The 23,741-nt window shown below is 42.1% G+C and overlaps 1 protein-coding gene across 1 annotated transcript in view; it reads left to right on the top strand.

Moving 5' to 3' along the window:
* Positions 1 to 8,338: 8,338 nt before the first annotated feature.
* Positions 8,339 to 23,741, top strand: part of FRMD3 (FERM domain containing 3) — a 144,292-nt gene continuing 128,889 nt past the window's right edge. The window contains exon 1 of the mRNA XM_050912953.1: positions 8,339 to 8,437. Coding sequence (XP_050768910.1) covers positions 8,339 to 8,437 — 99 coding nt within the window. The remainder of the gene's footprint in view (positions 8,438 to 23,741) is intronic.

The raw sequence follows: 23,741 nt of genomic DNA on the forward strand, positions 1-23,741 counted from the left end.
AAGAGGGAATGGGAGTGACTTTACCTTGATGCTTCTAAGTGACATCATAAGTATGTTCACAGCTTGACTGCGAAGCAGAAGGAATGACAAAATTAACTGAACCTAGCTATAGGTGAAAGAAGAATGCAATACTTCATAGGATATTATAACTTGTACCTGTCCTAGCTCACTAATTTCTGTATAAAGAAACCTAAGAAAACATTGATCTAAAAGTTAAATACACATAATTCTAAATACAGAAGCTATTGTTAATTCATTTTACTTTTTCTAGCAACAACAAAGGAAATACTATAATATGCTTATGCAATGGCTTGTTGACTCACTTTCAGGAAAATTAATGTAGATAAGCAGTGGAAGATTAGTTGTCTTTTTACATGGTTGTTCCTTAGGTTTTGAAAACATCTTCATTTTTTGGGCTACACTTCATCAGTGTAATCCAGAGTAAATCTTTTGATACCAACTCCAGGCTTGCACAAGAATCTTACCAAATTTAAATGTGTATAAGAAATCAAAGTCTGTTTTCCCACATAAGAATTTCACCACGTGACGTGACCAAAATCAACGCATTAACATAAAGACTCCTGAGAAGTGCTCAACAAATCAAAATCTGTCTGAAACCTTGAGGTCATAAAATAATATTTTATTTACTGCCATGTCGAGAGTGTAAAAAAATGGGAAAATTACAGTGGTTTCCATCCACAGTAACAACTAGAGCTGCAGCAGTGGGATGCAAAAGTGATGGTGAAAGTCAAGGGCTTATATCTGATGCTTGGAGCAGAGTCAGGAAAATACATGGATCTTTCTGCCTGGGTGTAGAAGGCTGCCAGCATACGTAGTGCTCACAGTGAGTGTACAGCTACTGCTTGCAGGCCACAGCCACGTGCAATCTGGAGTAATTTCAGTGTTACTGCAGGGGCAGACTGGAAATAAAGATGACCACAGCGTTATGGGAAGACGATTTTCTTTCCTTTGGTCTCTTCAAAAAGAAACGAGGCATAGCTAAAGAGGACATCAGGAGAGCTGTACTGTTTCTATTCCAGTCTAAGTGAGACTAAAAGTAGCTTCTCCAGGATTACTTTCTCACTTTGAAAGCTTCTGGCCTCCATTGGAAGTACAGGTTCTGCAACAGATTTATTATTTTATCTTCTCATCTTGTATTTGTTTCCTAACACTCAGGGTGTAAAAGTTACGTACTCTGTATTTCAACATTACTTACAATAGCAACAGTACCCACTGATATAAAAGCATTAATTTTGAAAGCACTCAAAGTGTTAGTAAAATGTAGCCACCTGCTGGCTTTGGGAAATGGCAAGGAGAAAATGCATGTATCTTAAAAGGCTGCTCCTGCAAGTAAGTCATAAGATTACTATTACTGAGCAGTTACTAATGAATGCTTTTGAAGTGTGCTTTCTTAGTGTCTCTGATGTTTTTTTGCATTTGGTTAGTTCACATCTCTTCCCTGGATAGCCAAGCCTTCATTCTGCAGTCACTTACAAGCCTACCTAGCTCTTATGCCACAGAGCCTATCAAGTGCAAGGAAGTTCAGCAACAAAGGTAGCTGCAACTTTAAATCCTGTCCTTATTAGCTCTTATATAATCAAAAGAGCTAGATCAATAAAAAGCAATAGTCCTTACAGTAATTTGGAAAGGAATTAACGACAAAAATCAGAAGCTAAAAAGAGAGCTATATCAGAAACTGAATATTGTTGCATATTATTATTTAAAAATCACGGTGCTAATTACTTTAATAACAGACTCTGGATAGAGATTAGATGCTGGCAAGATTAACAAACTTGAAATACCTGTTATATATGATACATGTTTTTCCTGTACTACTTAATTTGTTCACAAAATGTGTTAGGAACCTGACTTACCTCATGTGCAAATCAGAAGTTTTATTTGCTGGACTTCATCTTAACTTACACAAATTAGACATGGTGTAAAATCTGATTGCTGATACAGACCCCAACTCTGAGGATCATTCCTATTTGGAAAAGCGCTTTAGACACATTTGAAGTTGGACAACTACCAGTGCAGACAAAGGATGTAAAATTCAAATTGTATGACGGGAGTATTAAAAATCAGAATAACCCCAAAAGAAGAAAAGGAACTATAAAACCAGCAGAAACTGGTCTAAGCAGTTTCAGCTGTTCCAAAGTGCATGCAGCAGCCATGGAAACAGGACATTTCTGCAAGTGAATTCTGCCCATCAGCATTCAAATTCTACCCGGTAACAAAAACAGTATTAAAGGACACACCAATAGGTGTGTGGTGGAGATTATTTCTCTGTGCACCCAGTAAGCAAGGCTTTTGGGATGCTGAGAGTTCTTCAAAGCCTGGATCCGAAGAGTTTGCTGGACTGGGCACCTGGTAACTGATGCTAATGTTTTTTTGTATATTTTATGACTAGTGTTAGTGTTACAGTTACAGATCAACTTTTACTCTTTGTTTTATCCTTCCTGCAATGATAAAGTTGAAAAAATGTGAGTATTTGGTGTAACATTAGACTGTATTTTGAATTGGAACCTTACTAGACATTCATTCAGATAAATACTATTAAAAAGAGGAGCTGTTCAAGATATAGGCAGGCAATACTTCTTTTCTCCACCTGCCAACACTGTCTGCAAATATACCTCTACCTACTTAAAAAATGAACTTTTTTGATGGGCAGATGTGCATTGCTACATTCTTTGTCTATGCACAAATACAGTCAGGAGAGCAGAGCTCTGATTTTCAGCTTGATCAAGAGATGCAGAGTACCTTTATTTGGATTACTAAGTCACTGGTGCAGGAATGTTTTTTTAATTCATCGTAAACTGGGTAGAAACGTGGATATGGCAGCCACCCTGCATTCAGCAAGAGACAGACAGGTTCCTGTAGATACTGAATTAACTGTAGGCATCTGAAACCACCAGTTGTGTCACATGCAAAATCTGTTAGTCTTCCAGCGGTGTGAGCTGCAGGGTTTCTCTGGGGCTGTTAACAAGCCCAGAAGCTTACTGCATGGATTGTGGGAAAGCAACTAGAGAGAACCAGTAGGGAAAGAAGTGCTTGGGGACAAACATGGTCCTCAGAGGAGAGAGAATCCTTGGAGAGGCAGGACTGGAAACTCTGAGAGAGTACACTGCCTGCTGTAGTTTTCCTGACAATGGTATTAGAAAAACAGGACTGGCTATATGTTCCCTGAAAAGAGAATAGTGTACCAAAGAAATGTTTCAGTCTCTACTGGTAAAAACATCTTGGCAAGTCCCAGGACCCAGTGAACCACGATAATCATCTCCCTGACTTTGTACGCTCTGAACCAAAGGCTGGGAGCTGACATCAGCCTCCACAGTAGTTGTCTTGTGTGGATTAAAATCAATGTAAAGTTTGCTCCGGTAAGCAACTTTCAAGTGTGGTATTGTGCAATACAGTTTAACTCGGACAAATGCTGATTGGTATTTGAGCTTTCAGGTGACATCTGCAGGAAGTTTGCTAAGAAGTTTGTACAGTAAATTCAACCCATCATTCTCCGCTGGAAGGGAGTATTGTAATGTCTTTCCCACACTTAACTTCTGAACCTTTGCCAAGATTGCTGAACTTCAGCAGTGGAAGAAATGCATACGTCTGACTTGCCCCCGCTCCCGCTATGAGCCATGGTTGTGAGTGCCCTCGCAACTACACCCAAGGAATTTGGAGGCCAGCAGGACCACCAGTGCCATGCAAGCTGTGATACATCCCTACAGATTTCAATAGGACTTCAGGTCTTTTTGCTGGGGTAATTGTGGCCAAATATATCACTGATAGCTCTGCATTTTTTAGTGGATTTGGAGTGAGGGTGTGTTTGGCTCACAATAGAAATTCCCTTTGAAGCACAAACATGGAAATCCCGAGTACTTTGGTACTGCTGTCAGATAATGTCATATTTTACAGATCATCTTGCCTTCTCATTCATGTAACGAATATGTGATGTTTTTGTGATGTTTTTGTAATGTAAAAGAAAGTAGAAACCCTATGTGAATTAAAGTTTCAGCTTCTGACTCAACTCTGCCCTTATTGCAATCAGTAGAACTTTTGCTATTTAAATATTTTTTCTTTGTAAGTTATGTATCTTTAAATGCTCTTAGGGTTTGTTAGTACAGTAATAAGCATTCTAGAGATATGCATTAATATTTTATATACAGTTTTCAAATTACTGGTGTAATATTCAGATGTGAGAGACCTTCTATTTCAAGATGCAACCCCCCCCTTTTTCTTTACAATTGTTTTTTGCTATAAAGTGAAACCGATTTTTTTGCCTTCCAAATGCTTACTTAAGATTGAAACAAAAGCATCCCGTAGGTGTGGGATCTCTCTCTATATGTAACATTTGATGAGCTTGTTTGTTTTCATATTTTGAGTGCTGCCTGGTATGCCCAGCTCTATTTAATTAGCTCATTGCTAATTTCGGCTTGGCTTCTTGATATATTTTACACAAATACGGTGTGTGTCTCAAAGGCAATTCCACTGAAGATAACAAAGTATATGCACAAAAATTTGCGGCCTTGGTATGAACAAGTTGTTTGCCCAGTGAACTTCTGGGTCCTTCAGAAGTCATCCAAACCTTCTTCTGTGTAACAGGACCTGTAGGACACCTGGGAAGCTAGCTTTCCTGTGGATCTTGTGAGTTTGAGAGCAAAAACCACACTTCCCTGACTATAGTAAACTGCTCCCTGAAATATTGGTTCATTGCTAGCTCAACCCTCACCCTCCACTTTTTAGGATATGTTCTGGAGAAGCCTAATGTCCAGATCATCTGTCTTCAGCTGAAATGTCTCAGAGTTGGAGATCCTAATCCTATGGTAGAAAGGAACTGAGTCAAATCTAAACTGTCCTAGATTTCATCAATTTTAATGAAGTTACTGTTGTTTCCTTATGGCACCCTGATCTCTGAGTCACAGCTAATTGCTGTACATGCTGTATGGCCTGGCTGTGAGAACCTCGCGAGTGGCCCAAGCCCAAGGCGATGGGTAGGTGTGGGCCTAGGGGAAGGAGGTTAGTGTGTCATTCAGGGCACCCCTGTGGGGACGCTGAATTGTGTATCTGCTCTACCCATGCTGAAACCCAAGGACTGACACAAGGCAGGTGTGTTTACAGCTGCAGCAGTTGCATTTATGGATTAAAATTTGAGTATTTGGAAATATATATATGTGTGTATATACTTGTTTAAATTATAAACATTAACTTAAAGAGCTAAAGTTGCTGTGATGATCAGTCATTGAAGAGAAAACCCTTGACTCCATGCAGAATCATCCAGAAATCAAAGTACTACTCAAGCTCATTAGTGATCCCTGCTATCCCTGAATTTAACTTCATGTCTTGTAGCAATTCCTAGGTAAATAGGAAGTATAGGCTACTGTCCCTTACTCCATCCAGATGTTCTCAGCTCAAAGCAAATTCATTCAGCGACCAGTTAGATGAACAAAGACTGGGAATGCAGCTATTGCGTTGAGTGGTGACAGTCCTGAAACTGATGAACCTCAAAGGCATTTCAAGCATGTGCCTACCCACCAGCATTTGTTCTTGCAGCCATAATTACCCGGTATTGAGATCTCCTATCAGCTCTCCCAAGCTCCGCAGCATGAAGCCAGGTGAGTGCTTGGATAGACCTCTCTACGACATGCCGTGGTTTTGGCAGCAATAGCAGTAGCCGATAACCTTCCACTGAGTCAGAAGTGGGCAGCTGTACAAGCAGTGTATTTTTTTTTTTTTACACTCCATAGCTCAGCATTTACTGGTAACTGAATTGAATTTATCTATGCGTTGCTTTGTGTTTTCTAATATTGGCCATACTATTTAACGCCAGTTCCTGAAGTACATGACTTTTCAGGTGATCTTTCCAAATGCTAGCTGCATAAGGACTGTTTGGCCTCCAAGATACGGCAAAAAGGGGTGCACTCAGTCAAGCATGGCTGTTGAAATATGTTTATGGGTTTTTCTGTATAATTTGTGATGGTATGAGACATTTAAGAGCCTCCTATTTGTAGGGGAAAAAAAAAGGGCCTATAATGCTTTTTGAATGAGGAAGGGATGGCAGTCTTAATATCTGATGCAAAATCCACCTGATGGATTTACCTCCTGCAATTCCAACTGGGCAGAGTGTTTGCTTTCATTGCCTGTTTTTTTTTCTTATGGGGTGGAGTATTTGTTTTCGATCGTTTCACTTATTTGGTGACATCCTGCTAGACGGCTGCCGTATTCTGTGCTAGTAGTGACTGTATTTCTGTGGTAACTGAAACACAGAAATCTGTTACTTGCCTCACAGAGCTCTCAGGCACCTCAAGTCTACATGCTATGGGGTATCACAGAAGGAAAATAAAGTGTCAAAAAGACATGTGACCTGTCTTTAAAGCAGGCAAGTAAAATTCTGCTGAGCTCTGTGCTCCTGCAGCTGTGCTGCTGTCAGTACACACCAGTTCACACTTGCTGTGTAACAGTCAGTTTGGAGATGCAAATTTCATGCTGCGATCATCATTGTGTCTGTAACTGTGAGAACTCCTGGGAAGCTCATCCCTCTCCACGTGGTCCTGACAGTAAAGCAAAAAACCCTCTGACAGTGGTAGACTTTGACCTGCTCCCCAAAGCTTCATCATTGGCTCAGCTCCCTCTCCTAGTTCCCCTTTTGGATGGAGAAAGGCGTGCTGCAGAGACTGAAGCAGAAGGTAAAATATCCGGCTTAGAAAGGAAAGATTCCTTCTCTACGGTAAGCAGGAAAATCTGTGTAGCCTGGCAGTCAATCCACACGTGGGCTGAAATCCTGCCTCTATGGAGTTCCCATGCCGCGGGACTGTAGGACAAAAAGCGTTATTTTATTATTGAGTGGGTGTCCACAACTGGTATCTCGGCTGATAAGGACCTTCTTCCATACTTTGTGGGCTGACTGTGGCTATCGAGGTGAATAATATGTTTTAAGTACTCACTGGTTTGCTTCACTATTCACTATGCTATTGAAAGTATTTGTCATTTACAAGAAGCATATACTTGTAGTTTTTCTTTTATGTTCCACAGTAAAGGGCTTTGCATATTTATTAGCTGACGGTAGTGAGCATTATATACTTCTCATTTGTTTGTGGTTGACTGTATTTCCTGCTGTTAGCAGTCCAGCAGAAAGCCAAAGGAAGAGTTTACAGGAGTAGCGGCGCTTAGGCTTTTCCATTGGATTTTCAAAGGAACATTACACTCACACAGAACTATTTTCATAACATAGAAGTTTATGGGTGATCACAGACAACTAGGCAAAATGACTGAAATACACCTTGTGTGTGACTGACAGTACTTATTTTCTCTTTGTAGAGTTCCAGTCACATCCTATTTCGCACTGGCTGTTTTTTGTTTCACACTGAAAAACGAAGTGCTCCTTTTTCAACGCAGTGCTGATCACCTGTTTCAAGGCTCGTCGACTTCAGTGCCTGCTTCCTGCAAGGTTTTACACAAAGTTATATAGCCTTTTGTGGTGGAGAGCGTAATAGTGAAGCCACGGGATGCTATATTTTCTTTCCCACTTACACCACAAACGGGATGAGACTGCTCCTCCCTAACGGACCATTCTTTTTCCCTGACAAGTTTCCAAGACCTGCACTCTTACATGAAGTTGTATTGTGTTTTCTTCTGTTTCCTTACAGCACACCCATCTTCTTTGGTAAATTTTGTTATATATGTAACAACAAAAAAACCCCACCAAAACCATTATTTCACAGGGTCCTCCTCCTGCTCGGGCTGTGTTGGGATACCCCGGAGACCCACGCCATGGGCGGGCAGGCAGCGTGGGGACTTCACTCCCCGCCGGCAGCTGAGGGGATGTCCCCCCTTTGCGGGGCACCGGGCACTCCCACGCGAGTACCAGTCGCTCAGGTGCACTCAAACCCAGGCGAAGCACGCCTGTGGCGGGGAAGGCAAACAAACGGGCTGGCCATTTCCCTCTCGGGGCTGCCTTTTTTCCCCAGCCCGACGGAGCGGAGCCCGCAGGGAGCCCAGCCGGGGTCGGTGGGGCGGGGGAGCGGGTGAGGGCGGAGAGGTGGCCCCGCGGGCCGGACCGTGTCGCGCCGGGGGCGGGCGCAGGAGGATGCTGAGGCCGGCGAGCGGAGCGCAGCCTGACGCAGCGGCGGCCCCAGCCGCGGCGGGCGGGCGGATGGCGGGCGGCGGCGGCGGCGGCGGTGGGGCGCCGCGGGGCTGAGGGGCGGCGCCGCCGCCGCGCCGTGCCGCGCCGCGCCGTGCCGTGCCGTGCCGTGCCGTGCCGCGGTCGGCCGGGCGCCGCTGCAGGCTGGCCCCCTGCGGCTGCCTGCGGGGCGGCGGCAGCGGCGGCGGCGGGCGGGCTGCCGGGATGATCCGGTTCCGGAGCTCCAGCATCAGGTCGCTGAGCGCGGAGATGAAATGCACCGTGCGGCTGCTGGACGACTCCGAGATCTCCTGCCACATCCAGGTGCCGGCGGGGAGAAGGGCGGCGGCGGCGGGGTGGCTCGGCTCGGCCGGCAGCGGCACCCCGGCCCGGGGGCGCGGAGCCGGGCCGGGACTCGGGCGGCGGCTCTCCGGCGCGGAGCCGGTCGCAGGGCCCGGGCGGCGGCTCGGCGCGGCCGCGGCGGGAGCTCCCCGCCCGCCCCATTCCCCTGCGCGGGGCTCCGCGCACCTGCGGCGCGGACAGCCGCCGCTTCGTCGCCGCCGCCGCCGCCCGGCGCTGCGCCACGGCATTGCACAGCACGGCACGGAGCCCGCCCGGCCGCTGCTGGAGCCGCGGGGTCCGCCGTGCTCCGGCACTCCCGGCACGGCATCCCCGCGGGCAGGAGGAGCCGAGCCCGCTGGGACGCGGCGTCCCCGGGGAGCGGGGGCCCGGGCGAAGAGGGAGACCCCGGCGGCGCCTTCCCCCTCCCGCGGCGCGATAACGGAGCGCCCCGGTGGGCACTTCTTGCTGCGGAGGTGGTGTGCAGGCAGGACCTGCTCTTCGGTGCCGGGAAAGCCCTGCCTTGGGAGGAAGGCCCGCGGCGTGGGGTGTCAGGAAACGCTGTTACTGAGGTAGTGGGCAGAGTTCAAAATGAAGTGCTGCTCCCTCTTCCTCTTCGTTTAAGGCAAAAGATAACTTACACAAGGATTTTCAGGGGTAGTAGTTGTGCACTTGGAAAGAAAGCAACTTTGCTGTAGTCCCTCTTCCTAGTTACTTAGTCCCTTTTTATTCCTTCAAGTAATAAAGATAGGGAGGCAAATTGTAAGGAGTCTGTGAATTTCTGGTGGAGCAGCAATGCTTGTAGTTTGTGAAAGCAGGGGTATTTTAGGTGTCCTAACAAGACCCAAACTCTGATGTGTTATGGAAGTCTTACAGATTCTTAAAGTGCAAGTCTTAGAAACCAAGTTACTCTGAAATTTCCGTGGCATTCATGGAATCACTGAGATGAACTTGGCATCCAGATCGGAAGGTGTGAGTGGCCTTTTAGGAAGTTGTTTGTCACTCACAGTTGGTCTTTCTGTCTCTCTGGTGGTATGAAATATCCGCAGCTTTACATCGAGTTGGTGGTCTTGTACGAAGACCAGCTATGGCTGAAAAAATCAAGTGCCATGACATGCAATCTACATTTTTGCTTGGTCCAAATTCTGTTTTTTATTAATTCCAATGGAGCCATTTAATACTAGAATAGAATAGTTCCAGTTGGAAGGGACCTACAACAGTCATGTAGTCCAACTGCCTGACCACTTCAGGGCTGAACAAAAGTTAAAGAACATTATGAAGGCTATTGTCCAAATGCCTCTTTTTAAGGCACTGACAGGCATGGGGCATTGACCACCTCTCCAGGAAGCCTGTTCCAGGGTTTGAGCACCCTCTTGGTAAAGAAATGCTTCCTAATGTCAAGTCTGAACCTCCCCTGGCACAGCTTTGAATCATTCCCATAACTTCTATCACTGGATCCCAGGGAGAAGAGATCAGCACCTCCTTCTCCACTTCCCCTCCTCAGGAAGCTGTAGAGAGCAATGAGGTCACCCCTCAGCCTCCTTTTCTCCAAACTAGACAAGTGCAAAGTCCTTAGCCGCTCCTCACAGGACATGCCTTCCAGCCCTTTCACCAGCTTTGTTGCCCTCCTCTGGAGGCATTCAAGGACCTTCCCATCCTTCTGAAATTGTGGGGCCCAGAACTGCACACAGTACTCAAGGTGAGGCCGCACCAACGCTGAATACAGTGCGATAATCACCTCTCTTGCCCGGCTGGTTATGCTGTGTTTGATGCACCCCAGGATGTGGTTTGCCCTCTTGGCTGCCAGGGCACACTGCTGACTCACATTGAGCCTGCAGTCCACCAGCACCCCCAGGTCCCTTTCTGCAGGGCTGCTCTCCAGCCATTCCTCTCCCAGTCTGTACTTGTGTACTAGTTATGCTCAAACAGCATGTAGCCTGGAAGTAACAAGAAATTAGTGAAACATCTTGTACCTGTATCGTTGTAGTGCTCTTGTTAATGAATAGTGTGGTTATAGCTTTAATGGGTAAGAAGCAGAATGGCCTTCAGAGTCTTTTCATGGAGCTTAATGCAAGTTTTGCATAACTTACTTGGCATCTTTAAAAATTAGTCTCTTTAAACAATGATGAATTTAAAGTCAGAATCTGAGATGGTGTCATTACAGCTCTGTAGGTTTATAGCGCTCAACAGATTTAAACGTGCTGAGTATGCCCTTCCATGCCCACAGGGTAGAAAAAAACAGTCATTACTTTAGGTGTTACATTGTGCAAGGTGAGGTAATGAGCTCAGAACCAGTTGAATCTATTGCATCGTTGTGGCTCATTCCACATGTAATGCATGCAGGGGAAAAGTGTTTTACGCCACAGTTGAAAACGTTTTAACCATTACAGTTCTAAGGGTAATCCTGAAAATTGAGTTCTATTACAAACTTGCCTAGAACTTGTTTTCCTGAGTCTGCGCACTGACCAAAAATATTTAAAAGGTAGGAATGGCTCCTGTTTTTTTTTCCCTAGTATTTTTAGGTACTGAAATTCTAAATGTGTAAATGCAGATCCTAGTATGAGGAACTACTTTGCTCTTGGTCACTTCAGCAGAAACATGCAATTAATGATACGTCATAGTTCTGACTTACCTTTCACTCTTTCTTGTGCCACATGCTTTGAACTGCTTAATCCTATCTATAGTTAGCTATCCCTTACCTATCACTGTATATACAGAGGAGATATAATTTAGCTGTATAATTTATTTACCTTCTGGTATGTGCATAGCTATTAAGACACTAGACTGACAAATACCAAACCACTCAACTTTTTGTCTTTAGCCTCTTGATCAGATCTGTATTTGAACTTCATAATGTGGACAAATCTTGCTAGGAGCTTTCAAAATGCTACAATTTTATTTTTGAATGAAAAAAAAAAGTTGCGAATTAGTTGTATGTATGCATATCGATGCATATTCAGCGGCACAAAATAGCCCAGATGATGTGCTGCTGGGTTAACAGCAGAGATGCCAGTGTTGTGCCAGCTGGAACATGTTGGACAGCTGTGTTTTGGTCATTAAGAGGATAAGAAAACCTAATTCTACAACACTGAGAAATGCCAACAGAGTCTCGTAAGGACAAGGGATGCAGTAAGGAATGGTGACGACTGAAATTCTAGCTGTGCATTTTCAGGGGGAAAGGAAGGGAGATATACAGCTAGTCTGGATGGTGATGTATGTAGCTGATGATTTGCTGCATTTTAGCACTCTAAGTTTTGCCAAGCCCTGCTTTTTCAAATATATCTTTCCAGCAGTTGGCTTGCACACGTGGACTAATATTGGAGGGCCCCAGTACCACTTCAATGCAGAGGTGTCTGCTAATTAAAATCTTTGCGGAGGCACTGTGGATCTTTGGCCCTACAGAATGTGCAATCAGAATTGTGTGCTACTCAGCTAAAACATTGGGAGGTGGTGTTAGGAAAAGTAAGCAGGAGCAGATGTATTTAGGTGCTGCATATATATGTGCATTTTTTTTTCTTCCTGTGTAAATTTCCTAGTCTTTAGGTAGGAAAATAAAATAAAGTTTTCTTTTTAGTATTAAAGTTCTTTCAAAGCAGTGTTTCAGCAAGCCAACAGGCTAATAGAGCCTGCTTTGGAAATTACATTTTATAGCAAACAGTCTAGTGACAGCATATGGGGTGATGTGGGGAGAATCAGAGATGAATCATGCATTTGCAGACTCCAGCCAACTAGTTATCGAGCTGTGGAGCTGCCATGTAGGTCACCAAGTCGCTCAAGGCTAGGTTTGCAGCTCAAAGGTCGAGATTCAGTGTGTCGTCCTCCTCATCTGAGAGACTTTGTGACTGTAAATTAGCTGAAGTGGTGACAGACACAGGAAAGGGCTGGGGCCCAAGGGATGCCTAACTAATTCTTGTGATGACATTTATTTTCCCATGTTTTTTGTTTGTTTGTGAAGCCTCTCTGGGACCCGTATGTCGGGCAGTCTTACAGCAGCAGTAGGGTGAAGTTGTAATGGCACAGCTAAAATGGAGAGGTTATGAAAAACAGCCTGAAGGGCCAGTGGCCACTGTCTGTTTCCATGTGCAAGAGACAGAGGTGACCTGCTTGTGCAGCCTGCCTGATAAAGCATAGAACCAAGGCTTGAAAGAGGGCAGTGGGGGAAGTAGGTCTTCAAAACTATTGGAAATGTGTCTGGAGTAGCAGGAAGACCTCCTTTCTGGAGGTACTAATGAGATACTTATTTCCTAAGTCATTGACATAACAAGCACTTTACTCCCGTTTTTGCAGGCTTCATGCAATAACTTCATGCATCTAATTAACCTTTTAGTAACAATAGCCTAAACATCTTAAATAGTAAGGAATTTTTTTTTTTCCTCTGGCTTATTCTGTAAGATTACTTGTGCTTATTTCAGTTGTGAGTAAAGTTAACTGTCAAGGTCCTGTTATGGTAGACTGTTTGTTATTAAATGTGTAAGTACACCTTGGGTTCAGTAGTGCCACTGGCATGCTTTAAATAAGGCTTGGGCTTCAGTATATCTCATTTAACTGAAGTGACTACTACTACTGTTCCTTTAATTTTTTAAAAAATATGAGTAAGTGTTTACTAGTAAAGATTATAACTCTAAATTTATTTCTCTGTATGAGGTTAATACAAAATTATAAGCTCACTCTAGAAAAATGCTACATTTAATGTATTACTTATTTTTTAAATTAATAAAAGTTTTTCTTTACTCCTTGAGCTGTTCAGGTGCAGCTGTGTAAAACTGGATATGAGGTTGGCATGAATGAGGCTTTTCTCTCAGCTGGAGGTTATTATTGACAGTGTGTCCTGGTTTTGGCTGGGATAGAGTGGAGTGGCTGTGTGGTGCTTAGCTGCTGGCTGGGGTTAAACCATGACACAGTGGTAGTGAACTTTGCTGCCTGTGTGTTTATTTGTAGAAATACTGTATGACTGGATCTTCTTGTGCCTCAGCCCGCAGGTAAAATTGTGTAGTAATGGGGCCTTTATAATGACACAGGTTTTGCTTTGTATGGGCTTTCCCAAACAAAAATCTGTATAGATACCCCCAAAAATATCACCTGGCTACACTACTGATTTTTTTTTTAATGTATCTAAATGGTTGTTTGATTGTCATCTAAAAGAACAAACTTGAATTTCTGTGTGTGTCCAGCTTTTGAGCAAGGAGAAGACATAATTTTTAAGAACTGGTTTAGGAATCAGGAAGAAAACAAGCAGAGTAAAGCTTTGTTTTACTTGTGGTGTGTTCTTAGACCTTTTACCTTTTTTTGCATAAGTAAAAATAAGGGTGACAAAATCTGAGAAGGCTCATTTCTTTCTGCTGCTGATGGTCCAACAGTGTAAAATGGCCTCGTGTCTTTTTAATCTTAATTCAGGAGTAGTTTCTCTGCACTTTGAATACTTGTCCTGGTTTTGGCTGGGATAGAGTTAATTTTCTTCCGAGTAGCTGGTATAGTGCTGTGTTTTGGATTTAGTATGAGAATAATGTTGATAACACACTGATGTTTTAGTTGTTGCTAAGTAGTGTTTATACTAAGTAAGGGACTTTTCAACTTCTCGTGCCTTGCCAGCAAGAAGGCTGGAGGGGCACAAGACGTTGGGAGCCAGGACAGCTGACCCAAACTGGCTACAGGAATATTCCATACCATATGATGTCATGCCCAGTATATAAACTGGGGGGAAAGCTGGGCAGGGACTGCTGCTCAGGAGCTGACTGGGCATTGGTGGGCAAGTGGTGAGCAATTGCATTGTGCAGCGCTTGTTTTGTTTACTCTAATTATTATTATTATTGTTACTACTACCACCATTATTATTATTTTCTTCCTTTTCTGCCCTTTTAAACTGTCTTTATCTCAACCGACGAGTTTTCTCACTTTTACCCTTCCAATTCTCTCCCCCATCCCACCAGGGGGAGTGAGCGAGCGGCTGTGTAGTGCTTCGTTGCCGGCTGGGGTTAAACCACGACAGTCTTTTTTGGTGCCCAACGTTGGGCATTGTGGTTTAACCCCAGCCGGCAACGAAGCACCACACAGCCACTCGCTCACTCCCCACACCCAGTACTGCTGCCTGTAGTTTGGCTAATAATTTACTAGCTTGATGGTTTTTTTTTCTTCTCCTTTTAAATGTGACATACACTGTCCTGTCTAGTTCTTCTTGTAGCACATCGATGACTGGAAACTTGCCTTCTTGCTTAGTATTTTCTGCTTGGTCTGTGTCTTGCAGGCAGATGCTACATTTAATAGAAATCTGCTAACCAAAAAACTGTCTTTAAAATTCCCGTCCCTCAATAAAGCGTAAAAAACAAAACAACATTCTGAAGCAGGCTGTGAGGTAAAAGCGTAGTGACCGTGAATCTCGCTGTGAACATATACTGAATGTTGACGATTTGGAAAAATAAGTGGGAAAGGGAAGGCGGCATAAGAATGAAAAGAGCAGAGAGGCCAGAGATGAGAAGGTGGCAGAGAACCATAGCTGCGGAAAGGGAAAGGTTAAGGGATTATGTAGACAGCAGGCAGGAGATTTAGTGAATTTATATTTATCCTGTAAGCGATGTCAGAACCGTAACCAGAAAGCGCCTTGAGGTGCTGGGATGATGCTATAATGGTTCAAAATAATAAGACAAGATAAGGAAGGGGATGCAAGTTAGGATGGATTCTGTGCTGTGTTCTGTTGACACATTTTAGAAACTACATACTAGAGCTTGTATTCCTAACTTCATGCTTGAGCCTCTGATTGTACAGTTACAACAGGTACTCTTGCCGAGAGTGGCAGATGAGAAGCCTCTCTAATTAAGCTAAGCCTATGGGTTAAAGCTACCTCTGTTGTCATTTTGTGTGTGACTAAATGTGTAGCACATATTTTATTTTTAATAGCACTTATGGATGTGCTCTTAGCTCCTTCCACGGCTCAAAAGGAAACAAGGAGTAGAAAGTGCTACTAGAAAGTTACGAGGGTGTTGGGAGTTCTCATTACAAATTAAGAAATTCATTGTCTTGATGGATTTTGATAAGTGTTTGTGAAGCTCAATATTTGCTTAACATTGGTTTCTGTATCTCTGGTGGGAGAAAGGCGTGTATCTATGTGTATTACTTACGTGTTGCTACCAATTCACAAACTGTGTTGTTCTTTCTTGTTATTCCTGAATGAAAATACGTAGAAAGATGGCTTATGCAGGATTTTATCCAATATATACTAAACTGCAGCTGAACTGCTTTTGTGTTGGATAAAGCTTATTGATGATGTTGAATTAGTTTTTTTCCACACTCCATGTTGTCTGATTAATGAACAAAATCTGAAAATTCTCTCTCCTAAAGATGATGATCTTGCCTTTCATTTTAACTGTGTATTTCCTCTGTATTGCAATTGGCATTGTAATTAATGTTTTGATTGCTAGTAAACAAAGGCGGGGGAACTTAGATGTGTGCTTAAGGACTTGCCCGATCCAGGGTTGAAGATGAACATGTATTTCAGTAAATACAAACAGTGTAGGTGATAAATATTTTAATATATTGGTGAGGCCTGGTGCTGCAATGTGGAGGAAAAAAATATGAAAAATGCAGGTATCCTTAGACAAAGTTACCTAGTTAACAGGGGCAAGCTAAAAGGACAGTTACTGATTTAAAATGTAAGTATGATCTTTTCACTTTTACCCACCTTTCATTTTTCTTACAGCTTTGAATAAAAATTTTTACATTCTTTACTGTCATGCATGTTTGGACACTGGCTGAACAGTAGGAGTGGAGCTGTAGTAATAATAAAAGGCAACTGGAAAATCAATAATACAATGCAGCACAGCTTAAATCTCCAAACTGCAAATCATCGATTTGATCCTGTGAGGTGGAAGGTGGCTCCTGTGAGATACAGGGTGCTTTCTGCTTGCAGGAACTTCATATACTCTTTTGTCTTCAAAGGGCTTTTGGCATCTCATGAGGCTTAGTCTTCTCGCACCTTGAGGTCCTTTCATCTGTCTAGGCATCTTCAGTGCACTGAAACAGATCTAATATAGGAGGCAGCCGAGAAGCGATCATTTGGCAGAATTAATTGGCCTAAGATTAGAGCCAAAATGAATAATTGATGAGGAAGTACTGTATTTTCGCTTTTTGGTTATATTTGCCTAGATTGAATTTTCTGTATAGGTCAGGAATGATTTAATAACATATATCAATGCTCCTCAAATTACCTTTAGCAAAAGAAGAGATTAGTGCCGTTTCTATGGGAAGGTGAAATAGGGAGTCTGGATTTTGCCTGTATGGTTGTTGCTGGTTCCCTGGAACAGACAGTATATTAAAACCTCAAGGTTTAAACACGTAGGTTAAAGAATGGGAGAAGTGGCAGCTGATTTTTCTCTTCTCCCTCAAAAAAAGCAGGTGGGTTGGGAGGACTGCGGAGTAATTCTTTCTGTGATAAAATGCTTGTTTTCTGTAGCACAGGTCTCTGTCCTTCCTTTATTTTGGCTTATTTCCTTTATTTTGGCTTATTAAATCAAACATACTGAAAATGGCTCTCTTTGTCTACTTCTTATTGTCTCTCTCTTTTTGCACTCCCCCTCCACTCCCCTGTGTGGATAATATCAACCTGTTGGCAAGGTTCATAATGTCCAGATAATCTTTCTCTCCTTTTCCTGTTAAAGTCAAGCTGTCACCAGATGACTTCTGCTGTCTTTCCCTGCTGCATATGGAAAATACCTCCTCATAGTTCTTCCTTCAGCTGAGGCTGCTTGTCTGTTCCTTCGTTCTTTGTTTGCTTAAATACAGCCTCTCTTTTTTCCCTAGCTTTGCTTTCTTGGAGACCTTACAAATAATCTTTTTGTTCCTATCAGATTACCTTTTTCTCACTCTGATAGTGAAATCACTATTGTAATAATTCAGCAGTAATTAAATTAATACTAAATCTTTTTCTTTCTGGCATAAAACTAATTAAAAAAAAAAAAAAGCCCCAAACACTCTTTCCTTCCTTCACTCCTCCACTGTCAGTTTGTTTTATCCTTTCTAGCTACATGCATTCAGTTCATGAAAGTGTTGCTGTTTTCCTCTTTTCAGGGTTTAACACGTTGTTTTTGATGGAGGTGTGTTGATAATCAGCTCCTGCCATTTCAGTGTGCTGTCAAGATAGATGCTGTTCTCTAGCTCACAGTTAATTATGGCAGTAGTAGGCCAAGTGTGAATAGTAATCATCCTATTCACCGTTGCTGTTCATGGGAGTTACTGAGAAACTTGATTAAGGAGGACCCAGGGATGAAGAATGAGTGTTGATGCTCTAGTACTGTTACATGTAGAGGAAAAGTTTCCCCTGACTGAAGGTAATGCTGGAAACTTGAGATAAAATGTATCATACCAATCTGTATAAGGTAAAGTATATGTATAAAATTTCTCAAGGTTGCTCACAGCCAGAAATGGGAAGGTATGGGCTATATACCATGAGTTCTTTTTCAGTGGAAGAGTTCACAAACAGAAATAACTCCTGCAATAATTGGAAATCTGGCCATTCAAGATAGTTCAGTAAGAAACATAGGTATTAAGTGGCTGCAGAATGATTGCTCTTTAAAGGCTTCCATTGGAAAAATGTTAAAGAAGTCGACATCTTCACTAAAAACACTTGTTATTTTTCCATTGTTTACTTAAACCCCAGGAAGAAGTAAACAGTCTGGATTGAAGACATGCTTTGCTCCTTGCAAACATATTATCTCACAATGATATTTTCCCCATAGCAACTCTCTTTGGAAGAGAATTGTCCTTTTAAAAAAAAAAAAAAAAAAGATTTGCACCTGGCCATTTTTTGTCCTGATGTTGTAATATGTAAACTTACTATAAAAGGGCATATGTTGCAAAGATAACTTTGGGTATTTCTGACAACACTGTGTAAAACTTTTTTCATACTGTCAGTCTGTATGCCCAGTTTTTTTGGTCTTTCACGGAACTTTCACGTAAAAGCAAAAAAGAGATGGGATTGCAAAATGAAAACAAAGAAACAAACAATTCCCTCATCCCCCCAAACCCAAACAGTATCAGCATAATTTATAACAGGACTTAATAATTTATTAAATATAAAAAGACCAAAAAGCAGTCACAAACAATTTCAAGTTAATAGTGAAATTCTGTGGAAACTGATGCGTAAAGTTCAGGCTGTAATGGTGTATTTGTATTGTTTCCAGGCACGGAGGCTAGTCAAACATTTTTGTCTCCAAAACAGAGTGTCTGTGTGTGAACTGCCTTTTCGGAATGATTCCTGGACCCTTCTGTGTGCCAGGCAATGCCTGGGAACTGGTCAGCAAGAATGCTAATTGGCACAGACTGGATTTTTCTCAGGCAATGCCCTAACAGTTTGCTAGCATGGGTGGTGGATTTCAAGACCCCAAAATGCTTGGAGGGTTTTAGTAGTTTTAGTATAGATGCAATCTCTGTTTTCAAAAAGAAAAAGAAAAAAGAAAAAAAGATTTTGTGAATGACTACAGATACATTTTATAGTTCTGATACTAAAACATGTGAAATGGTAACTGTGTTTGTAACACTGTCCTTCTAAGTGGAAAATCTGAAGTATTGTGTGGAGCATCTTAAACAGTTGGTGGTAGTTAAACTAGGAGTAGCACTGGTTTTAGTAGGTGCTTATAAAATAGCTGTGTTTAGGATCTGTGACTGTAATCTTGGATTTGAACCTGTAATCTCTTCTGGGGTGACAGATGCTTGATTTTTTTTTTTTTTTTTGAATGCTCTTAGCAACAGAGTCTAATACAAGAGTACCCTGCAGGATCAGGACATCAGTTGGTGGTGCTTTTTTTTTGTTGTTTTTACAGACACAAACTCCAAGCCATATAGTGGAGTGAGAACGGAGATGTGGTTATTTCTTTGAACAGTAATTGCAAAAATGCAGATGAGATGCTCTATGGAGTGCTATGCACGCCACAGAGATGCTACAGAACATATGTTTAATCCTATTTCTTTAGGCTTTTCAGAGTAAAAGTCTGATCCTTCACTTTCACTTTGTTACTTTAAAATTGGGTAACAAAGATAAATACTTTGCAGTCAGAGAGCGATGGTTGGTCTTGCGTTAGATGGGACAGTTACCTGGGGTGTGAGTTGAACTCTGAAGCTGTGCAGTGCCAGCCTGAACTTGGGTGACTTCAAGGATTTATCTCGAGACGTTCAGTGTGCCAATAGCTGGAGTGCACCAAACACACTGACCCTGCTTTCTCCTGCTCTGTGTGAATTTTCTTTAGCTCCATCCTGGGAAAAGGAAGGAAACAGCAGAGGCTTTTACAGACGGTGCAGTGAGTGATTCAGTGTGCAGACTCAGCCGTTCACATGAAATCGCTCCAGCAGCTCGCGGTGCCCCTGCCAGTTGCTAGGTGCTGATCCAGGGAAGCTTTTCTGTTTTGACTGGAGAATCCACTCACATTGCCAGGATTTCCGGATTAGCTTTCTCATACGGTCTGGCAGTTGGTACTTTACAGCCACCAGAATGGAGAAGACTTGAGCAGGAATCATCAGTCCCCAAACCAAATGATGCTGCTGGCTTGTGGGCATTAAAGCAAGAAGAGTGGCACATCTAAGTGAAAAATGAACAATAATCTACACAGTTCCAGGACAACGTGTTCAGGACAATTCTGGTTATTTTTTGTGCACGGATTACCTGCGCTAAGCAAGTAGCAATTTTCATCCTGTAGCTTCTTGAGAATCAGAGGCTGGTTTGTATCTTGCTCAGAAGAGTTTATGGTGTCATTTCAGGGAAAACACAATAAGGGAATGCTTAATTCATGTTGTGATGATGAGACCGCGCAAAGTAATTTGTGTAGTTGGCCTGAGTTTTAACTGAAGTAAAGGCGGGAAAAATACTGTAGAAGAAGAAATTCCAGGAGTTGGATGCTGGTATGTGTGGGGAAGAGAGCAAGACTCCAGTTGTATAGAGATTTCAGCAGTTACATGGTGCATTGCAGAGAAGATGGCAGTATTGAGTACGCCCTTCCAGTGTTTGCACCTGTTTTTTGTTTTATTCTGTTATTTAGAAACACCTTCCAGTGAAAGAACACGTAGTTCATAAATCTATGATCCCAACCGCTAAGGTAATTTTTACTACTCTCATCTGTTTCCCTCTTTATTTTTTACTTCACATTTGCTTTAAGGTGTCAAGAGGTGAGCTCTGTTGCAGTTTCGTTTGTATAAATAACTTGTCATCTCCCTGCTTTGTTAGAGCCTCGTGCAGCTTGTGAATGTAGCAAGAACCACAGGGTTGGATTGGGGCAAGAGGGGAAATATGAATTGTAATTCTGCTCTGCAGACCCATTGATTTTGATTTCTACTCCTGTCTTTCAGCAACTCTTAGCTTACTGCCTTCTCCATCATGGATGAAGATATCAATACCATGCCTAAACCCAGACTCCTGCAATACCCTTCTGAGGCCATCATCTAACTCGCCAGTTGCGTCTCTTTTTCATTACACTTTTCTTCAGTCCTCCAGACAGTTTTCAGTCCTTTTCACAGTGCTTGTATTCATGGCACTTCTAAGTTATGATTTCTACTTCTTTTTTGGAAGTGGGGCAATACACTGTTTTGAATACACAGCAGAAGCCTAGATCTGTTGATAAACATCATTCCCTGGTTTGCTGATTCCTGTAATTATTTCACAGAGAATGTTCAAAGGATTGTTATAGATTCATACTAATCATTGCTTACTTTTGTCTCAGTGACTTTTTTTTTTCCCCAAGGTGCTTTTTTCAGTCATCATTTTGATGATGATCTGGAGTTAGTCTTTGGACAGTGATTACCAGAAGTACTGGTTTTTGAAGTTTCATGCTATATTTTGGTGGGGTTTCCCCCCCTCCCCTCCCTTTTTTTTTTGTAATCTTTTGTAGTTTACTGACTCAGTGAATTATCTTGACTCATTTGTTATAATTTTGTTGCTCTTGGTAACATACTCTCTGCACAGGGTAATGTGTGTATCTGTGTGTTTGTATACATCCTGTAACTTACCTGTAATGGTCTGTATAGTTGTAAGGCTTTTATAGTATCCTAATTGTTTGTATGTCTTTGTTTTGCTAACTGCAATTTATAACAATCAGGTTTTATAACAACCAGGTCATACCTTAGAAACTTCAGTTTCTTCACCTGCTTGCTCATTAATTAATTTATTCTTACCAATTTAGTTTCTTTTCATTGATTTTAAAATCAGAAAAATCTTTATTTTCATGGTATGCTCAGCTGACTCCTCTCAACTCTTACTACATTTTTTTCTGTCTTTCCCAAAGCCTTAATGGAATTTATGTACTTTTAAATTGAGATCCAGCACTTTCAGTCTTTACAGTACAGATTTTTGCCCTTTCTTTACATTTGCACTGTTATGTGAAATCCTGAATGATACTGGGGTGGTTCAGGAATAATGGAAATGTTTCTGTGTCCTGCAGGGGTTTTCATATAGCATGAGGAAACAATTTTTGAAAACTAAATCTCCCTTCGTCCCTAGGTGAATTTCCTGTTAAAACTCTTAGCACCGCTAACATACGCTTCTGTATGAATATTCACTTTTTTTTTTTTTGTGCTAGAATTTATTTAGACATCCTGTCTTGTTTACAGGAAATGATACATAGTTGTCTGTCATGAGGTGATAAATAGTCCAGTGGATATCTTGTGTCCTGAAAAAATAGACACAAACTGAATGCTTTTTTATCATAGCTCCAACATCTGTCTTTTTACAGTTCTTTTTTACTCTGTGAATATTTATGCTGTTGTTTCTTTGTGATCAGAGCTATCATTGTAATCCAAAAACTGCAAGAGAGTTGTATTTCCTTTTCAGTTTTTCCATATATAGCTGGCATTGTGAGGATGGCAGAACTTCTGTTGCATTTGATGCATTTCCATTAACTTGCTTTTAAGAGCTCTGGCTAACTGTATCTTGTATTGATTAGGAGATAAAAGGGAAGATGCAGATGTGGATTTAGGTGCCTTCCTCTTCTTTCTTCTTCTCCCCACCCTCCACAGGTGGAGCTTCTGGTCATTTTGAGGGCACTGATTTCTAATAGTGATTTTGGTGCCCTGCTTAGCCAAGATATGGTTCGGTGGTACTCCAAGAAAGATGAAAACTCTACCAGGTGTTGGCAGGTATGGCCCAAGAGGTAATATATTCTTCTTGATGTCCAGGCAGTTTGCTAGTTATGCCTGTGATGTCGTCACTCCTCTCCTGCCCCAAACTGACCTCTGTGGTTCTCTTACTTGCTGCCTGTCTCAGTATTACTAGTATTATTTGTATTACCCTTTTTTGCTATGAAGCAAACCTCTTTGTTTTCAGTCTTGGCCACACAGGTAATCTGTTGAGGAAGGAACTTCTTTTTTCTGTTCACTGCATCACAGTGGGTTTTTAACCCCTCTCCTAGTTTCTGTTTTTTTAAAGAACAAGCAGGTAGGCACGGTGACATGTAAATACTTTTTGAAATTCCTGATTCGCTGACTTGACAGTACTCAGAGAAGACAAGAAGAGCTATGTTGATGGTGAACCTGCAGAGCTGGTTTGTGCCCTACATAATGTTTGGCACTTCTCTGAGAGACACAGAAGGAATTGCATTTTCTAACCTCTCTCTGCCTCCTCTGTCTCCAGAGGATTCACTGCTTACGCAGAAACCAAAATGTTTGCTGGAGGAGGATTCTGAGTGTTTTATCCTGCAGGCTGATTGATGAAGAAAGGTTATGAATCCAGGAGGAAGCCAGTTTAACGAGTTCTGTTTTCCAATTGTGTCCATACAGATTTGATATTGCTTTGTAATTAAAATTGGTTCTGCTTCTACAGAATATTGTTTTTCTCATTTTGAACTATGTAGCCTTTCCCATGCATTCCTGAAATAGAACAGCTAAATGTATGCTTAAAAAAGGAAGGAAATAAAAGGGAAAGTACTGTCCTCCCAAAGGTGCACTGGGATTCCCGTAGCAGTGTTTCTTTGCAGAAATATCATGAGTTGAGTTTTCTTGCTGAGAGAGAGGTTTCTGCTTTATGAACAAGATAATTATATATTTCTGTTCAAAGTAAACATCATTCTGACACATTTCATGACCACAAGATATTTTATGCGCTCACTGGAATAAACAACACACAGGGCTGTCTCAGGCACTTAGTCAATGGATAATGTTGTGCCTGCTTTTACGCATCTTTCGGCTAAATCAGAGATCAAAAACGAACTCCAGCACTTGAGGGCATGTGGGGAGGATTTTTGACACTCTGGAGAAAAGCGAGTCTGTAAAGCCTTAATGATTGCTCCTTCATCTATGCAGATTTGCTTTAACTGGTGCCAGA

Source organism: Gymnogyps californianus, chromosome Z (genome assembly GCF_018139145.2).
Source record: "Gymnogyps californianus isolate 813 chromosome Z, ASM1813914v2, whole genome shotgun sequence".
In the NCBI taxonomy this organism is placed as follows: domain Eukaryota; kingdom Metazoa; phylum Chordata; class Aves; order Accipitriformes; family Cathartidae; genus Gymnogyps; species Gymnogyps californianus.